Here is a 19680-nt window from a genome sequence, read left to right as displayed (position 1 = left end):
ATACTGCATCGAAAGAGCACCTTTAGATTCAGAAAGAAAACATATTCGGACAAACATCCGACTTATTAAACACAAACATGGCGACGGAATAAGTTATAAAAAATCTATTAAATCAGCATGCTGATTGCACATATATTACTTTTTTATTGTTGAATATATTGTTTCACATATTGTCATGTACTGTAAGTTTGAAAACTCAATAAACTGCAATGTCCAAACATATCCACCAGGTGATGCTGTACAATATATTTTTATTTCATGGTGCCAGAAAGGAAACAAAGTCCTCCCGTGCTTTTCACATAAACTGTACACATAGCTATTATTAAGTTATCGCCATTTCCATTTTTTATATACATATGTATGTCTACATTAGAGTAATGTGCAAGATCCTGGCAGTAGTGATTCACTGTTAGTGAGAGTACTTTTTTTTTTTTTTTACCAAAACCACATTGTTACAAATTACATATCAAGTTACAGGAATATCATTTTCATAAATACTTGGCACCAAACATAATAAAGTGAAAAGTTGAATAAATATTTGTCAACTGTCTGGTCTCTTGGGAACAAGGGTGTGTCTTTCAAAATAAAGCTGAGATGAGTTGTCATGTTAATACACAGGTAGCCTAGTAACTTGCAGTACTGCTATAACAACACCTGTAATATAAAATAACATCAACAATAACAGCTGTGGGACAAATACTAAACGACATTTTTTGTTTGTTCATTAAAAAGACATAACTGCAGTTCACCAAGTGGAGCAACCATAATATCCCGAAATGTTATTTAACACCACAGTTAATCTTGGTCCAAAGACTAACCACGAACTTAAAAAGCGATCTAAACCTGAACACCAAAGGCTTTTCAAAAGTAGTGTTAAATGCAATGTTGTTTGACAATGCTACAGTTATTCACACTATTAAGTCCACCTGAAATGTTTGAAAAAGATGTAAAGACGAAACATTTAAACACTGAATTCATATATTAAAAGCAAAAACTCCACAAAGCCTTTGGAAGATTATTAAATATTGGAAATTTGTGAGTTACATTCAACTGTGAGTAAGTATCCTTCATTAAAAATGTCCTAGTTTGACTTGAAAAAGAGTGAACTTAGCTTAACATTTGTTCAGTGATATTTACATCTGACCCACGGAGGGAAATCCACATACTAGCTATGACTCGTGTTTTACTTCATCCTCGTGAATAAGTGATTTTTAAACTGTCACTAGTTTGGCAAATCACACATTTATAACAGAGAACTTTTAATGCAAAGAGTAAACAATTTTGTGATGACGATCAGCACGATATGTTCTCGCTTGCACACGTGATCACACTTTTACAACGTGTATCTACGTAAAGGGTAGTGCTTCTGTGTAAGTGTCAACTGTTTATCTGTCAGCAGCAGGATCTCTTCTTCTCTGAGTGGATACTGACGAGATGGACAGTCTTCTCCTTTTCTTGGTCTTCTTGCTCTTTCAGAATTCTACGAGACATAATGAGACAAAAATGTAGCAATTTCTAACAGGAGCCTTGATGTGCATCACGATGCGCTTCGCCCTTTGGAGTTGGATTTGCTATGAAAATGCAAACGTGCATATGCATTAACTCTGCTCTGTCTTCATCAGTGATTAGTTTGTTCTCACTATGGGAAGGGTCCTCTGGTGAAACCATGATGTAAATTCCACTTGCATTCATTTGGGTTTGTTTTGTAAGTGGTTAAGATGTCGTAACAAGTTACTTTATTTGACAGCAAAAATTGCAGACTAGCACGTCAGAGTACCTGTGCTAATAGTGCTGCTATATGCAATGCATGGCAGTGGGTATCTCTGACGCTCTAGTGTTACATTCGTGGTCTGTGGCTGCTGCTGACACTGTGCATGGACTCCCCCCTTGAGGACTGACAGAAACCACTCAGGATACTTGGGTGCTAACTACAGTACACGTTTGGCTCATAATGGTAAGTGCTGACGTTTGAGAGATGGTGTGAAGGAACCTTTTTTTCATTGTTGTGCACGGCATGCATTATCTTCCTGTGTAATTTGCCAGATAGTGATAAGGCGCTAGGGATGTTTGAAAAGGTAACCAGTTCAACCAGTCCATGTCCTGAGCTCTCACTCGTGATTTTTTATTTTCCCCAGGAGCAGCTGGCTGGTGGCGTATGTCTGCCAAGGACTGAAACCTCCTGTATAACTGTGAGTGCATTCCATCAGACATAAGGCTACTCGTGGGCCCTTGCTTACAAGTGCTGGTGTTATCACATACTTTTATTAGACTCTACTGCCTGCAGAACAGGGCTCCCTTTGGACAGGCCGCGTGATACTGGAGCTTCAGGGACTGATCATGCCATAGGGCCCTTCGCATGGTGAGATACCTCACTGCGTTTTCAGAGAACGAAAAATATTCTAGTAACCATTTTGTTATCTTTTGTTTCTTGTGTCCAAGACCAGAACCATAATCCTCACTCACACCATAATGCTGTCTAGATTCACAAACCTACAGTATCCTGATTTTTAGCAGTAATTTCATAAAACGGGTTACTGTTACTCTTTTACTTTCACTTGGGCATTTTACGTGACTGCTTTCTTATTGTTACAAACATTTGACTTAGGTCTTTATACAGTACTTACCACAGTAATTACCAGTTAAAAGTAGTGGTAAATACCAAATGTTTTATGTTTTTGTAATGGTTAATCCAGTAGTATGCTCAAGCTGTGTAACTGAAACTATATTTTTAATGCCAAATTACAGTTATTTATTTACCTTCACTGAACGTGTAAAGCGCTATACAAGTACAGGCCATTTGCCATTTCATGAGCAGAAAAATAAGTTTTAGTGATTAAACATTAAGCTTGATTAATTATTGACTTCTCATAAGTAAGAAGTCCGGTGTGCCAACTCAAACTTGGCTATAAAAATGTGGATTCATTTTTTTTTTTAAATTAAATAACATGTTTCTAATATATTTTTGTTTTCTTGTTTTTATTACAGGTGGTCTAATAAATTTGTTAAGTAGTGTATTGTCACATATAAAGATGTATATTGGTGCAGGAAGAGTCTCACTGATAATCACTCCACAGTTTGCCAAACTGAAGTTTTCCTGCAGGGCAAAATGTTGCTGAAATGTCATTATTTTTGCTCACCTGGCTAAATGAACCATGGACTCCACGACATTGTACCCAGAGCAGGCGCTGCACTCATAGAACGTCATCTGGCAGTCCTGAAAGAGCCAAAAGGTGACAGATTAAAAGAATCTTACAAGAAAATCTAAAACTTTTGACTAAAACTAAAACTGCTGGAACACATGAATTTCCCCAATGATCCAATGAAGGACAGTAAAAGAAAGAATGTGTACTTTATTGACCCCCTTGGGGAAATTCCTCTCTGCATTTAACCCATTCACTCAGTGAAGCAGTGGGCAGCCATTGGGCGCCCGGGGAGCAGTGTGTAGGGACGGTACCTTGCTCAGGGGTACCTCAGGGTAGCTGTTCAGTGGATTCGAACCACCAACCTTCCGATCATGGGGAAATAGGATATTTCTATTCTATTCTACAATGACTTCTGTGCTACCTTGAGAAATGTAGACGATAAATCCTACACTTAAAATTGTAAAAGCACTAAGAAAGAAACATTTCTTATATAGCAATATTAGTTCACAAGACTCTGTCCAGTAACTATAGAAACTACAACACTCGCTCGAGATTAGAAGGATAAAAAAAAAACTAAATTATGAATATTAATTATTCATTCATGCTTCTTTTAATTCTTTTCTTTTAATTTTTCTTCATGTTTCTTTCATTTGTAGTATGACTGACCAGAAACTAACAGTGACTAAAACAGAATCTCATGCTTAGCAGCAACAACAGACACAGACCTTGGCTAATCTTTCGCCGATACTTTTCTGAACTTCTCTTTGAGTCTCCTTGTCTGTTTTGTTTCCCAGGAGCATGACGGGGATGTCCTCACCCGCCCCTTCCTGTGAAGCAAGTTAAGGGAAGAGCACAGGCTAAAACAGCCTTGTTTTTTTGTTTTTTAATGTAATTTGTTTGTTTTTTATAGCAGGTAAGCAAAATAAAGCAAAACACAAAAATGGGATTGTGGTGTTTTTGTGACTGGTACTGCCTTACCTTAACACTAGTGAGCCACTGTCTTACAGCTGTGAAACTCTCCTCGGCAGTGATATCATACATCACAACCACACCATCAGCCTTACGAAAGAACTGCTTGGTGATGCTTCGATACCTGCAGGACAAGCAGCAGGAAGTAGCAAATTTATGGGTACAGCTTACATAACGGAAAAGTACTTTTTCTGCCTCTTTACTCAGGGTAAAAACATGCGAATGTTTTGTCACCGCATAAGAAAAAAAACGTTTTGCTTGATCATTGCTCTTCTGTTAGTTGAGAACATTTGATCACATTAGAGAAAAAAATAAGAACTGATTAGAAAGTTTAAAGATCTCAGCCAAATCCACACCTGACAGTGTCTGAAAAGCTCACCTCTCCTGTCCTGCTGTATCCCACAGCTGCAGCGCCACCTGGCTGTTATCCACAGTTATTGTTTTTACACTGTAGTCTATACCTGCACATTCGGACAAAACAAATGACATCATAAGCATATAACGCCAAAGGTTATTATACTTTACAGTTTGATCGTGTTTAAGGCTATTTCAGCCCTGGATTGAACGTTCATTGCTGACAGCACTGCACCCCGAGGAGAAAAAAACTGTCATAACCAACTGTTACATTTAGTGCTGTGCAGGCAAACGCATACAAAGCTCGAGGTCAACCACAGAGCTTCGAATGCTTTTCTTAAACCAGCTAATGTCTGTTTACACTATAAAATACGTACCCACAGTGGCGGAGGTGCCGGGGTGGAAGGCGTCATCACAAAATCGTCGGAGGAGGCAGGTCTTTCCAACACTAGAATTTCCTACCAGGACGATCTTGAAGAGGCGTTCAGGTGCTAAAGTGCTAACTTCCTCCTAAAGAAACAGGACGAACAGGAATAAGACCTAAAGAATATGAGAACTCGCTTTTTATTGCCAGTCAGCAAAGGCTCGCATATTGCACGTGTGAGAAAGTTGACGCTACAACAGCGTGACGAAGCTTACATTCATGCTGTTCTCTTTGCCAACAGGCTGGCCTCTCGGAGACGAGGGGGTTTCCATTTTCTCCATGCTTTGTTGGTGCGAGGCTGAAGACATGCGAGCATGAATATCACTCATCACCAAGTCTATATTGTCTTCATTATCTGAGACCTTCTTTCCTTCATTGCATTCTTGAAGTGGGGTTTGGACTTGACAGTCAATCAGGAAGGAGGGGAGGTGGTCCTCCTCAATTGAAATGATTCTCTGGAGATGTCCTTGGCCTCTTGCTTGTGCTGCACAAAACGGCTGGCATGACCCATTGACTAAGCGGTGCCTCATAGAGCTGGAGGTTAGTTCCTCCTCATCCTCACTGCAGATAGAAAGTAACATTGCACATACAATAAACATTAATACATAAAATAAATAGCCAAGGCTGTATAAGCTTTGGCTTGCCTTCCATTCAAGGTAATGACATTTGTTACCTTTTGAAGACATCTGTATTTATGCGTTTCCCGACACCAATTAAAGGCTTCAAACCCGATGTTTTAGAATTCTTTGGTTTCTGCAGAGTCACAGTGTTTATTTGCAATATGGCACGAGAGTCTGATATTTTTATATATATACTGTATTTGCAATCTTTTTAAAAAGGGCAAAAATAAAATGAACTGAGAGGATAAATTTAAATAATCAAGGGAATGAAATTCACACACGAAACACACCTGATAGCAAATGTCCCTTTCATCTCGTAAATGTTTGTTCATCTCCCTGAAAAGACAGAAGGGATAAAAAATAAAGACTGAGAACTTCAGTCAAAGTGGTTCAAACATTCAAATATATACAAGGCGCAATTTCTTTGTTCTTCAAATTAAATCTTTTTGAAAAACCTTCTTTATACTTAAATCATCAGCAGAAACTTTTCTCTGTTAGATTCAGTTCAGACACTTCAGCCCATGTGTCGTTGTTGTTGCGACTGCTGCCGTTTCGGTCCACAGCAAGTGTAACGCAACTCGGTCAGATTAAGATCAGATTAAATTCACCGGTCATGATTACGCCACATCTTCGCCCTGATGATTAGGATTCTTGTAATGCTCGATACAGAAATGTTGTCTAATACGTTTTAAAGGAGCTGGCTGAATGTGAGCATGCAGAATGCTCCTGCATACTTTCCAGTGATCCAGATAACAGGATAAAACAGTGTGCCATTTCATATGGAAGCCCACTGACTGTGCAGGATAACGATCATGCTGGACGTAAAAATGCAATACAAAAAAAGGGGTTGTCCCATGTTGAGTTATTTTCTTGATGCATTATTCATTCATTCATTTCAAATTGTTGGTGCTGCAGACAGAGGCGTGAAACCGTCCAAACACGCGGTCTGGAGCTGATACAGAAAAAAGCCTTTGGATAATCGGATAGGAATCGCTGTCATTTACTGTAAAGCAACATTTCTTTCAAAAGCAGCCTTAAATGATCAAAAACTCATCTTCTGAAAAGGCTTTGAGGCTGAGAAACTAATCAGTTTTTCATTGTTATGGGACTGGTACACTTGTAAAAGATGAATTACCAACTGAGATGTTTGCTCCTCAGTGCTGTTCTGATTTAGTTAAACAACAAATCTCACATGAAAACAGAAAGAAATTACTTTTTTCGATAACTTGTTTCGGTTGCGAAAATTGGCTTTGGAGCTCATCAGTGGGAAAGAAATAGAGACAAAACACCCAAAACTCATGTAATGTTTCTGTACACTCCAATTCTTTCTAAAGCAGACATGTACAGCTGTACCTTCTTTACTCTGATCCATACCTTAGCAGGTCCAGTTGTTTAAGGAGACTTTCTCGCTCTCTCTGCAGGCCTTCAGTTATTCTGTATATTTCTCTATTTTAAACAGCAAGACATCAGTGATTATTAATACTCTGTGATTGCATTATACTGTATTTTGCATTTACACTTCTCACATATGACTTGAACAAGTTTATAGTGTTTCGAGACAGTTTTTACAGCATCAGTAATAAAAAAAACTAAAAAAAACCCACAACTGACAGACTGTGGGTTCATACAAAATTCAATATATAAGAATAAATGCCAAAGAAATCAGAAATACTTACAATATGAGTAAGAGTATGAGTTCTACGAGTTCCTATACTTTTGTAAATATTTTTAGATGTTTAATAGCTTATTAACCGTCGGGTTTGCATGACGGCAGTAAAAAGTATGGTGGACATTACTTTGTTTTTATAAATTATATTTATGTCTTCAGTATCAAAGTTTTGCATCCTAATCAATCAGCAACAGATAAGAAATTGAGAGACCAAGAGCTCGAGGTACCAAAACATCAGATAAACCGAGATCAGTCATCGCTTACATCTCTTTTTCTTCATGTAGTCGTGTGGACTGCTCTTGCAGTAAACTCAGCTGCTCCTGTGCCAACATCAGCTCCTGGGAGGTGTTTTCCAGCTCCTGTGCCAACTCATCATTTGTCTGCTTTAACTTCACATTCTCCACCTTGGTCACATGCTGCTCACTGTGTAGTTCCTGGCACTGACTCTCCAACTGGAGGTAGGTGGGTAGCGAAAAAAGAAAAAAGGAAAAGAAGACACCTCAGATAAGATAGATAAATATAACTGGTTACACTGTCTCCTTAAATACGACAGCATTTCATGAATACTCATTATAAATGCCTGATGCAACTTTAACTTCTATTAGCAGACAGCATGAAGCTAGGATACAGTAACATCAGATATGTTACTGCATTAAGATCAGATTAAATTAGGCAGTCATGATTATACAGCCTCTTAACCCGGCTGTTTAGGATTCTTGTCCTTATAAATAATGTGACGTTGTCTAATACGCTTTAAAGGAGTTGTCTGAATGTGAGCGTGCAGGATGCTCTTGTATACTTTAGGCATTTTTCCAGTTATGATTCAGGTAACAGGATAAAACACTGTGCCGTTTCAACTAGAGGCTCAAAGTCTGCGGAGAATAACAATCCCACAGGTGTCAAAAATGCCACAAAGATGCACAAAGAAAAAAATAAAATTGGGTTTTCCGCGTTGTAACTTTTGGACACTGTGTTGAGTTATTTTCCTACTGCATTATTCATGCCTTCGTTTTAAAATGTTGGTGCTGCTGACAGAGCCATGTGAAACTGCCCAAACACTTGTGGTCTGGAGTGCATTCGGTGCATAAACCAGTAAAAGAGAATAATCAGTAATATCAGACTGGATGCTGCCTAAGCTTTAGCAGCCATTACGATGTGTGGTTGATTGTTCTGCATAAACAGCAAACCAGCATGACCAGAACTAATTTTCAGCTTGGTAATTAATCATAAAAGCATAAAGATGTGATATAACCTGCTACTATCTGTCTAGCATTTATGGTGAAGAGTGAATTACTTTATGACTCCATTCTGTTATCTGTCGCGTCTCACATGTTTTAACAACTGAATTTACCTCACTTGGGTTAAAGAGTTTCATCTGTAATTTATTTTCTCTCTATTAGATTTCATCTAAATACTCCAGCGTGGGACAGTGGAGGAAATCATTCTGCTAAATTCAACTCACTCTTTTCTGTTTCTGGAAGAGTTGTTCCAGCTCCTTCTCCTTACGGGACAGCTGCAGCTCCAGGTCCTGACTGCGAGACAGAAACCGCTCATAGTCCTTCAGTGGACAAAGAACAAAGTTGAAAAGTCAGATTAAAATGCAAAACATCTGACAGAGCAAAGGTAAGTCGACTCTAACAGAAAACACCAGTGATTGCTTTGTACCTGCAGCACAATTCTCTCCTTTTCACTTTTTATTTGCTGCTCCATCTCCTCGTATAGTCGCTGGATCTCATTATCATGTGTTGCTGCTTTCCTGATTTAGATATAATAGTTAGATATAATATTGTGCAATGTATATAAATAACCCTGTTGACATAACAGATCTATAAAATTGGTCACTAAAATAATAATGCACTAGAGAGAAAAAGCTTCTGTAAATGATTTACACAGTGATTAAGGAGCTTTGTCGCAGCACTGTGAGTCATTCAAATCTGAAAAACCTCCAATAATATTTCAACCTTTCATGACGACTGCATCAAATATACATGAATGTTTTCTGACCTTTTGAGAGCACTCTCCATCTCCCTCTTCTCCTGGTTGGCCTCTCGGATCTGGGATGTCACTCTACCTAGGAAGTCCTCGAAATTGGATAAAAGGTGTGGTTCATCCCGGCGCAGCTGGGCCCACAGACTGCGCACTTCAGCAGGACTGATGGGACAAAATTAAGCAGATAATTGCAGAGGCTAAGCCAATTCATTTACTGATATCAGATGTCTTTGTCACAAGGGTTCATGAGGAAATAAGTACCGTTATTTGGAAGAAAAATAGAAGTAATGCGGTGGGGAACGTTAGAGATTTTACCACAGCAACAGCACATGACAATAACAATGAAGAAAAGCAGCTCCTCCGTAATCACATCATTTTTAAAAGGATATTTTATGTTTAACCTTGAGAAATCGATAATTATTATTGCACTGTAAGAATCTAACTATAACGCTCTTCATGCTGGTTTAAATGTTTTTTATGTGCTTCAATGTCTACAACCGATGCATTAAGAAAACAGAAATAGCATTAAGTCTGAAAATCAGAGTCAGAGGTTGTTTTTACACTGTCACCTCGTCCATATAATAAACTCTACAAACATGAAAATTTAGTATTTTCTAGACGAGAAGTTGCAGCTGTTCACAGTGAAGGAATTCTTACGATACAACTTTTGATTTTTGCTTGGAAAGCATTTGCTTCAGAGCTTAAATTCTGTTTGGCGAGCTCTCTGTGTCTGACCCTGAGGTACACAGAAGTGTATGCCACCCCCAACCACCGCCACTGGCAGGAGTCGCTATAGTAACCTCTCCTCACAGATTTTTACTAATCAGCTTCTGAGCAGGTCCTTTGCTTCTGATTTGGTCTTCATACAACCTGGTACGGCCTATTGTCTTCTGACAACTGACCCTGTAGTACCATATGCACACTCAGAATTTCTTCAGAAATGTTCCCGTTCCCCTCTGTTCCCTGGCAACGACTACATGCCACATTTATACTGTTAGTTCATCTCTATTTCCCTCATTTAGTTTATCTTGCTATAAAATTTGCTGTATTTTATTTTAGATCGCCTAACTCTATTTTCAGTTTATTTTATCTGGGTGCTAAAAAACAAACAAACAATGACTTTAAGGTGGGTATCATGTAGTTGGTGCAAAATTATAGCATTTGACTTGAAATGGGACACTAATACTGAAAGTCACAAGCTGCTGTGTGAAGGTTCTCCATCCTGAAAGTCTTTCACACCTTCAGACCCTGAAATTGCTAAATATTGGTCAAAGACCAAACAGCTTTAGGTCAATGCAGGTGGAGCCCCCAATGCCCTCCTAAGCGGCTGTAATCAGAATCACTTTATTCATCCCAGTGATATTATGTGGTCACAGTTTCTCCAACACAGTAATAATAGCAACTAACTAAACTAAATTAAATAATACAATTTATTATATATTGCAAATATATTACAAAATATGGAAAATATAATAACAGCTCTAATAAATACAAAAAGCTGTAATTATAAATATCCCAGTACATTACACAAAATGAAAAATATATTAAATAAAAGCAACAAGTGTTGATTTCTGGAACATCTATAACCTGTTACATTCTGTTCCTACTATGGAACAGAACAACAACAGCTTATCAACATGCCTTTAAGTTATTAGACTAAGAAAGTCAGAAACATTTTGAAATATTTATTCTCCAGGTCTGCCCAAAATCAATATCAGTTAGTGCTGCACAAATTCATCTGAACTAAAACGTCATTGTTCACCTCTAACCAGGTAGGTGGAAGCCAACAGGATGTGTAAGTCTGGCATCCACCTCCACTACTGTTTGCTTTTATTGAGTTAGAGTTGCTTGTTAAAGGTTAGTCTAGTCATGCATTTCGTAAGAGTCTGTCACTACATAGCTTTCATGCTAACAAAGAAAACTCTAAACAGACCTCAACAGCAGTTACAAAGAAGCAGTCATGAAAGAGGAAAAAACATGAAAGCTTACATTAATGAGGTTTGTGAAGGCAGTTTTAAGTATAAAGATTTTGAGAAAGTCAAGTTTCTTTGAAAATCTTAAGGCGTAACACTAAATTACTATGTTTTTAATGTAATCATATAAAAATGACTTGAAATTTTAAGCAGACATACTCTACCAAGAGGCAAGAGGTTTGCTTATAAGAGGAAACAAAGTTTTTCTCATGCTGATTAAAGTGTCAGGCTTTAAATAGGTTTTCATTTCAAATTTAATGTACAAAATGCACAAAGGTGTGCAAAGACACTCATACGGTACTCACTCTTCAAAGACATTGTTGGCTCCAAGGCTCTCCATAAGCATGCAAAAGTGTTTTTCCTCCTCATCCTCTTCTGCTTTTGCCAGGCCCTCTTCTCTGTGTGTCTGGTACAGGACCTCTGGCAAGCTGTTCTTCTCCCCCATGACTTCCTCTTCAGCAATGGTATTACCAAACAAAAAGGAACCTAAAAAAAGATCAAGAGCTTAGATGATTAATAAGAAGTGTGATGCTCCTATTTGAACATGAAACAGAGAGAAAACGTACTAAAGCCGGAGGAGAACTCTTCCAGGGTGAGGTATCCGTTGTTATCAGAATCAAGGGTATCAAATACATTCTCCAACTCCTCCGCACTTAGAGGAAGCTCACTGTTCAGCCTCTGTTAATCAAGACAGAAAATACAGCAGATATTCAAGGACATTATTAGTACTGAAACTTTACAGTAGAGTTTTATAAGGAGAAGTCGTGCGCAGTGGAAATTGTGAGCTAAGGAACAGTCAGGTTATTTTCCTTTTATTCCTGGTGATTCTAAATTGAACCAAATAAGCTCTAGAGCTTCTTTAACAGATATATATCTTGTTTAGCAAAACACCGTTTCACACTCATGCAGTGAAACAATCTTTCTCGTGTAGCTACAGCCTTCAGTTTGTGACCATTGGCATCTCCACTGGAACTGATGGCGATGCAAGACTATCAATCTCTCATAATCTTTCAGAATTTAAGGGCTTTAAAAGGTTAATCCAAAGGAACGTGGGAAAGAGAGATTCTCCTAAAGAACTGCACATGACAGCAACTTCTTTTCTTTAACAAAAGCCAACACAGCCACACCTCTGCAAGCAATTTGAGTTTATGTGATGTTTACACTGTTGCAAATGTTGACTGATGCTCACCCTTAAAATCTAGGGCAGGGACACAGAAATGATACCATCTTTCTACAACTATCAGCTGTTCCTGTGAAGTGTTATCTGAAGAACATATCCCTTATGTTGGCAAACAGTTCAACTGTAAAGCCATCCCCTTCGTGGTCGTGGTTGGAAATGTATTTTAAGCTGTGAAACCAAGTGAAAATGACTCAGCCACTGAAATGACAATGTCAACAGTGAAAATAAACTTAAGCAGCGCTGTTTATTTAGCCGTTATATCGTCACAGTCGTTGTCAGCTGAAAGCAAAGTGTGAAAACAAACCCTGTAACACGACAAGTATTGCCTTTAAGTAGAGAGCAGTCAGTGCAGATGTTCATAGAAATAATTTTGAGGACTGGACTCTCGTCATCATTACTAGTTAAATTAGAAACCATTATCATAAACCGCAGATCAAAGCTTATCTTCTATGTGTTTGTCCTCCTCAGAGCAAGAGCCTAGAAGTGCTTCATCAAAGTGTAAGCCGTGGCCTGGATGAATATCTGAGGGGCAAATGAATCTGCACAATAATGTGAGTGGAGGAGCTGCATGACAAAGCTTCCGCATGGCTCTCTGTCTCTGAGTGTCTATTATGTCGCTTTGAAAAGGGTGTGCATGTCGTATCCGTGTCCTGTTCAGCATCATTAATGAGTGTGCGGACACATCCCTGCATATTATTCTGGATAAATGATGACCTGTTATCTTTAAACACAATAAAAATGTGATGTGTAAACTGTGGTTTTAGAATAATGATTGAAACAGTGCAAAAACGTAACTGATTAGGAATGATTAAAGTTGGTAGTAATGATGTTTTCTAATTCTTCTGCTGGCTACTATGAAATAAATTATTTTTAGTAATGTTAAAACAGATTATAACACTAGTTTAAAGATAGCAGAACTTTATCAGTCGTCCTTAAACCAGAAGCCTCACCTGCATGTCCCGTCGGGTGATGAAACCCTTGTTCTCGATGTCGCACATCTGGAAGAACTCGTGGGTTTTCTCCAGAATAGTGTTCTGTCCAACGTTCCCGTTCCCACTCGTACTTGCCTCATCATTGCTTTCTTGGCTTTGCCAGGCGGTATGGGCCAACATGGAGTTCATGGCACTGGTGTTGGCAAATGGAGCAGTAAAAGCTGCCATGGTAACTATGAGTTTGTTGATAGAAGACCGTTTGCCACGTCCTTCATATGAGCCAGGTACAGACTGAGGCGTGCAGGAAAAAGATCCCAAACGAGTGGAGCTTCAGTCTGCTGAACATCTGAGGCTTTCACCAATGTCACCGACTGTCATCTCTTAGCAACCACCTCTTTAATTACCAGCTCAAACCTATGAGAGAGACAAAAAGAGTGTTCAGTTATGACTGCTTTCCCATTAAATATATCTTTTTTTGTTGTTCTATATGCAAAAGTACATAAAATTGTATAGAAATTAGAGATTTGCATGAAGTGCAAACATGAAAACATGAAGTCTATAAAAGGGAGATTGTTTGATACATCTAATTAAACTAATATTAATTGGTTACAATCGTATAACAGACAAGAATCACTCATTTAAAATGTGTAGTTCCTTTCTCTCTTTCTGCTACAAATCCTGATTCTGTTTTTGACTAACATAGTACTAGCTGCACACCTAAAACTACTGCTGCTCTTCTCTTTACATTCAGGGATGACGGCTGCTGCTGAAAGTAATGTCATCTGACAAGTAAACCCAAAACTGCAGCTGAAACTTGTGGTATGACGAGGGTGGTTTTTACCAGGAAATATTGACTGATTACTCTATTACTGGTGGGTTTTATGCAGACAACAGTTCTGTGTGCATTGGTTTGGAAGACTGCCTTCAACTTGTGCACCGTGACTTTGCTCAATCGATTTATAAACGGCAGCTTCTGAAGCTGTGTGTGATGACCTACGCAAATGCAGACATGTGGAACAGACAGAGGAAAAATCTGACATGCATGTAGGCAGGTAAAAGAACAGATGAGAAAGCAGGTTCAGACACACACTGGCAAACCCACATGGAAGGACCTTCAAACTTAAGGGCAAGTCAAATGATTCATATTTGCTTTGCTCATAAAGTTGACTTAAAAATGTCTGTATTATATTTAATCTAAACTGGTTTGGCAAACCTTGACGATAAAGTAAACATTTTACCACAGATTTAACTTTTTACATTTATCTATTACAGCATTTGGTGTTCAGCCATCTCAATGGTTGCATAAACTGGTAAGCAATATTAGCTATTGTTTAATATGCAACAATTGTGTAACATTTAGCATGTCAAGCCTCATGAGGTCTATGCAAAAGACAATGATTAAGAATTTCAGAGGAAACAAGAAAGAGAACTAAGGTGAATTGCTCTTTTTTCCTCAGGCTCATAATATCAACAATAATATTGTCTATAATCGTTCCAGCCTTTAACCACATAAGCACACAAGGTTAATGCCTCCTGTGTTAAAACTTGGAAATGTTGTCAATACTTTTAGAGAAAACAAATAAATACTTTTTTTTTTTTTTTTAAAAAAACCTACCTAAGTAATGCCTGGATCCTTGTTTTCACTGCCAGAAAACTGTCCTTTTCCTAAGATCCAGTGTTTAAACACATAAAAGGTACCTGCTTTGCATAGCTGCCTTATCTGTCTCTGGGGTTGGCATGTCACAGCTGTTAGAGCTACCGCAGTTAGCAACATTTAAGCAAACATTGTGGTCAGGGCTAGACTGAGACAATTTAAGTTGTTGGTCTCCAACTAAACACAACAGTCATAACCTTTATTTTCCATTCTTTCAACTAGCCTGTCACAGATCAATAACTGGCAAAACTGAGGTGCCATTTCTCAGACCTGTTCATGACAACTACAATTAAATATAAAGTCTAATAATAATCCTCTTGAGAAAATTTTTAACAAGTTGACTTAAAAAAAAAGTGGACTTTTTTTGCAACACATCTTCAGAATATTTCACAACATGTAAACTGTCCTCTGCTTTCTTCCTCTTATAAAAATTGGTTAAGTGTCACACTTATTTTGAACCTGTATTTACAGAAAATACATTTTAACGCACAGCTTAAAACTAATGACTGGGACTGTTTTTATTTAAGTTCAGCGGGTCATAACCTCCTGTCTTCTGCCAAGTCAACCAATGTTTTTATATCGCTGCATGTGTCGGCAGAATATTTCACGTATTACAGGCTGCCAAACAAACATATTCACTCAACTTCCTAAAAAGTCAACAGCATCTAAATATAACAACCGTCGATTTTCCGCCACAGGGTGGAGTGTGTCCAACTTCAATTTGTTAAATAAATACCAGTTACACCTGTCAAGCAGTCAAATTAATCGTCACATGCACATTGTACATATAGCGAAAAGAAAGCGACGACAACGCTTGTGGTAAACGAGACAAAGCTAAGAGAAAAGAATAGCTCAGGTTTCAGTTCACGTGTGGCTTGACAAGTTAAAACGTAATGTTTACTTCATTTCCGATGTTGTAAAACTTCCTGCGGCAACTGAAATCTTCTCAATATAAAAATACTGCAATAACAACAGTGCAAACAAACGTACTGCATGAACATATTAAAAAGTCTTCCCGAAAACATACAGTTGTAACGTTTGGCTAGCAGCAACGACAATGTGCAACCTGTTACTAAGTATTTAGCGGGGGATGGGTAAAGTACGTACCCGTGACTAAAAAGTAGAATTCAAGTAGAAGAAAATAAATATCTTGCGCTGTATCAGCCTCATCCGCTTCATATGAAGTTCACTGTTTACTATAAACTCCCTTGTGTGGTTGGGTGTGTGTGTGTGTAAAGGAACTTGAGTGAGCAGCACTGACGGGGCAAACTCGGAGGGAGGGACTTCAGCCAAGTCATCGCTGGTAACCGTAGCAACGGTAACAAGGAAGTCCACACGCGGTAAGCGGCCACTCAGGAGCCACCGTCATCCGCGAGGAAACTTATACATCTTGTAAGATGTGTTATCTTTCTTGGTAGTAGTAGCAGTGTTTCCTCATACTACACTAACTTTGTAAAGTATGAGGAAATAACCCAAATTCGTAAGAGAATGTGCCCTGCAGTCGCTGCTTGTTTTAAGACACAAAAGAGAGGTCGTGTCGTTGTGTTACAGGTTGTGTTACAGGTTTTACGTGTAACGAATCCTTATGTCTACACAAGATCCATCGTATTGTGTGAGTGATATTCACATTTTTGTTTATGGTAGACACTGATGAAGGACTTTATTTGGAAAATTATCAAGGACAAAATTATAAACTAAACACAATCATGATTCTATTTATATTGGGCGAGTTTAACTAGACTAGGGTAGGGACACCATATTGGCCAATTTATGTAAAAAAAAAAAAAATAGGCCTGTTTGTACTCTGAAATTCAAGGTCTTGAGCCTCAACATATTTTTCACTGAAAATCACCTGAATGAAGCTAACCAGATAGCCGTGCTAACTCCAGAGTGACAGTCTGGCCTCTCTGTTTCAGAGCCCAAGCTGTACATTGAGGTTAACCTTACCTATATATACCTTACCTATATATACCTCAAGCACTAGCTTGAGGTTGACAGTATATATAGTACTGATTCGTACTGATTCGGCAGCAGAAATAGCCAGGTGATTGTCATGTCATTGGGCGATTTAATCTGTATTTTCCTTTTAACCACTAAAAGCATTGGGTAACTTTAAAAAAAAAAACATGTAATCGAGTGTCATGTAATGAAACCTACCTCTGAAATGTAGTGAAGCAAAAATAGACAAAAGTACCTCTAAAGTATTTATTAATGGTAATTGGTAATGGTGCTGTGGTTCTTTTTTGGTTTTTTTGTTTTGGTTTGTTTGTTTTTCGATAACTTGTGTATAAAGAAACTATACTGTGGTGGGGCTTGCTAATTTCTTGTTTTTGATTTATGCATGTTTTGTTTTGTTTTGCTTTACTTTTGTTTCATATGTTGTTTATATAATTTAAGACTAAAAAAAAAAATTAAATGAATGAGAGGTAAAACTTGAGGGGGTAGGGACAAATAAGTAAATACTTCTGCCTACTCCTTTTCAAACAAATAATGGAATGATATTTTGTAATGATTGTGAAGGCACATGTTTGAAATGTTTGAAATAAAAATGAACTGAACTGAATTAAAAGGAAAAAACAGAAATTAACCTCATTTCTATCTTCTTTTTTTTGTAATACCAATGAGTAACAGATGAGGGCACTACAGGATGTGTTATAGATTTGCTGACATGAACTCAAACACTTTTCAACACCAGCTTTGCCATCATAAAACAGGAAACTTATGTTTATTAAGCTGGTTTTATAAAGGATATTATAGTAGTTATTGACCTTTCAACACACTCCAGCAAGTTCTTGGCTGTCCATCTGGCCTGGTGTTTTCTAATAAATGGTGCAGATGAGTTTGGACCTACTTTTATAACTAGTGAGTCTAAGCTGCAGGGGGAAGCCTTATAATATACCATAAAAATGTGTCTGTGCAGCAGCCAAACAGGTGTGAAAGCACTCTCCCAGGCAATGTTTGTCACAGTTTCCAATTTCACTGACTGAAACTACATGGATGTTCCACATGTGTGACAATGATGAGAGCCCTTGAGCTTTCAGTGTCCTCCTCTTGAGGATGTTTTTGAAAGGCTGATTTGCAGCAAGCAGATGCATGCAAAGTGATGCTTCAGTTGAGATTTAAGAGCCAGATGTGTTTACACTGGGGGACACTGAGTAATGATCAATGCCATAGCCCACATTTCTTCCATGAATGAAGATTCCAACATAAATATATTTCACAATGTTTTATGTAGTTTCAAGTCTGTATTTGTATGTGTTTTTATGCAAAGTTGATACCTAAAACAAAAATTAGATAGTCTCTGTTCTCATAGCCATGCAGAAATCTACTACAATAGGAAATCTAGGAGCCAGTTTTACCAGTACAGTGAAGAACTAGTGCACATTCACAAAAAGAGATGACTGGTGGAGAAGAGAGGATGACGTGTATAGTCACTGTCACCGCACAGCTCTGGTTTAAGGTCTCGGAAGGGTTGACATCACACTTGGAGACTTTCATTCTGTTCTGCATCTCAAAGTATGAGGGGGTGTGTGGTCGGGGGCCTGGAGTCATCTGTGCCACTGCTTTAGTGGTCTTTCAATGTCTTTGGGATTATGCTGGCTATGATCAGAGATATCCTTGTCTCAGTGCATGCATGAGGACAGCATTTCCATTTAAAGCTTTGGCCTTTGCTGTGTCTTTGAGACTGTGGGTCTGGGTTTTTATTATGTATGTATCCCAGGAAAAACTGAAAAACACATTTTTGTACTGCATCAAAAAAAAAAAAAAACTTTATGGAGAGTACTTGATCCTTATAATTTCACAATCACTGTCTGGATAAACAATTCAAAACTCTCACATCCATATTTTAAAGGGTTCTTTTCCCCCCATTCTGATCTAATGATTTAGATCATTTTTGACAGCTACGAGGTTCAAGGTTCAAGGTTCTTTATTTGTCACATGCATGGTTATACAAGTATAACACACAGTGAAATGTAGGCAGTGCATTTGCCTCTTTCATTTAAGACTGGCATTCAGGCTTCATTTCCTTCACTGCCCTTTTTCTTAAGGTTCACTTGTATTTTTTGTCATGGCCTTGACATGACTTTAGCTTGTTTTGTTTTTTAGGTTTAATTAAAAGATAAGTCTGTTTGCAACAATAACTGGGGATAGTTCCCTGACTTCTTTTACTATAATTCATGCCATTGCATTGAACACTCTGCTCAAATTATGTGATGGTGTGTTTATGTCTGAATAACCATAAACACATCTTCATCATCATCACAACTAATCACATCACAACTAATGCATCTATTTTTTTAAATAAATTCTTTTGTCAAAACAATTGCCAGAAAGACTTTGGCACAGGGTGCATCTTTACTCGTAGCTCTCTTTCTTCTCATCTGAAGACGCAGTATAGGATTTGAGTTATCTGTTCCAGGAAGCAAGACTGAGACAAGAGAAAATAAAGTGGCAATGTAATGCCAGAGGGCACTGCAAAAATTGATATTACAGTATTTTCCATTTTTCCCCCCCACAGATTTCGATATAAATGTCAAACGATCTTCTCACCAAGCATCTCAGGCAAGTTTGCACTTTGTAGCCAAATGAAATTGCCATTTCTTGTTGCCAAACACAAAAAACAATCGGATTTCAGCAAAACATTTGTATAGCTGTTGACAACAAAGTGGTGAGGACCACAAACTGTATTTAAAAGATGAATTAAAAGACGAACATAGCCACTGTGGCATCACTTATTGAACTCTGCATGCAGACTCATCTTTAGTGTTTTTT

At 38.1% G+C, this 19680-nt stretch overlaps 1 protein-coding gene across 4 annotated transcripts; it reads right to left on the bottom strand.

Moving 5' to 3' along the window:
* Positions 1-121: 121 nt before the first annotated feature.
* cracr2aa (calcium release activated channel regulator 2Aa) lies at positions 122-16201 on the bottom strand. 4 transcript variants are annotated; one of them, XM_040025044.1, is made up of 19 exons: positions 16015-16201; positions 14869-15008; positions 13272-13667; positions 11708-11819; positions 11447-11627; positions 9184-9330; positions 8845-8935; positions 8642-8737; positions 7444-7631; positions 6885-6956; positions 5801-5846; positions 5564-5643; positions 5106-5451; positions 4844-4976; positions 4492-4573; positions 4122-4236; positions 3869-3970; positions 3138-3214; positions 122-1480 (listed from the first exon to the last, which is right to left on the bottom strand). In XM_040025044.1, the coding sequence occupies exons 3-19, from the start codon at positions 13479-13481 to the stop codon at positions 1393-1395; spliced, it is 2166 nt and encodes a 721-aa protein (XP_039880978.1). In that variant the 5' UTR covers positions 13482-13667; positions 14869-15008; positions 16015-16201; the 3' UTR covers positions 122-1392. The 4 variants fall into 4 exon arrangements, with proteins under 4 accessions (XP_039880978.1, XP_039880979.1, XP_039880976.1 ...); XM_040025045.1 differs by having other exon boundaries at positions 14869-14979; XM_040025042.1 differs by lacking the exon at positions 14869-15008.
* Between the last annotated feature and the right edge of the window lie 3479 nt (positions 16202-19680).

Source organism: Simochromis diagramma, unplaced genomic scaffold (genome assembly GCF_900408965.1).
Source record: "Simochromis diagramma unplaced genomic scaffold, fSimDia1.1 OVJJ01000293.1, whole genome shotgun sequence".
Taxonomy (NCBI): Eukaryota; Metazoa; Chordata; class Actinopteri; order Cichliformes; family Cichlidae; genus Simochromis; species Simochromis diagramma.
This window is presented reverse-complemented; position numbering and strand designations above follow the sequence as displayed.

Bases quoted from the DNA above. Each gene is read 5' to 3' on its own strand.
- cracr2aa (XM_040025044.1), bottom strand. From the start codon at position 13,481: ATGGCAGCTTTTACTGCTCCATTTGCCAACACCAGTGCCATGAACTCC. The intron at 11,820-13,271 runs GTGAGGCTTCTG...CTTGATTAACAG, and splicing joins TCACCCGACGGGACATGCAG to AGGCTGAACAGTGAGCTTCC. The intron at 6,957-7,443 runs GTAAGCGATGAC...TGTTTAAAATAG, and splicing joins CTACATGAAGAAAAAGAGAT to AGAAATATACAGAATAACTG.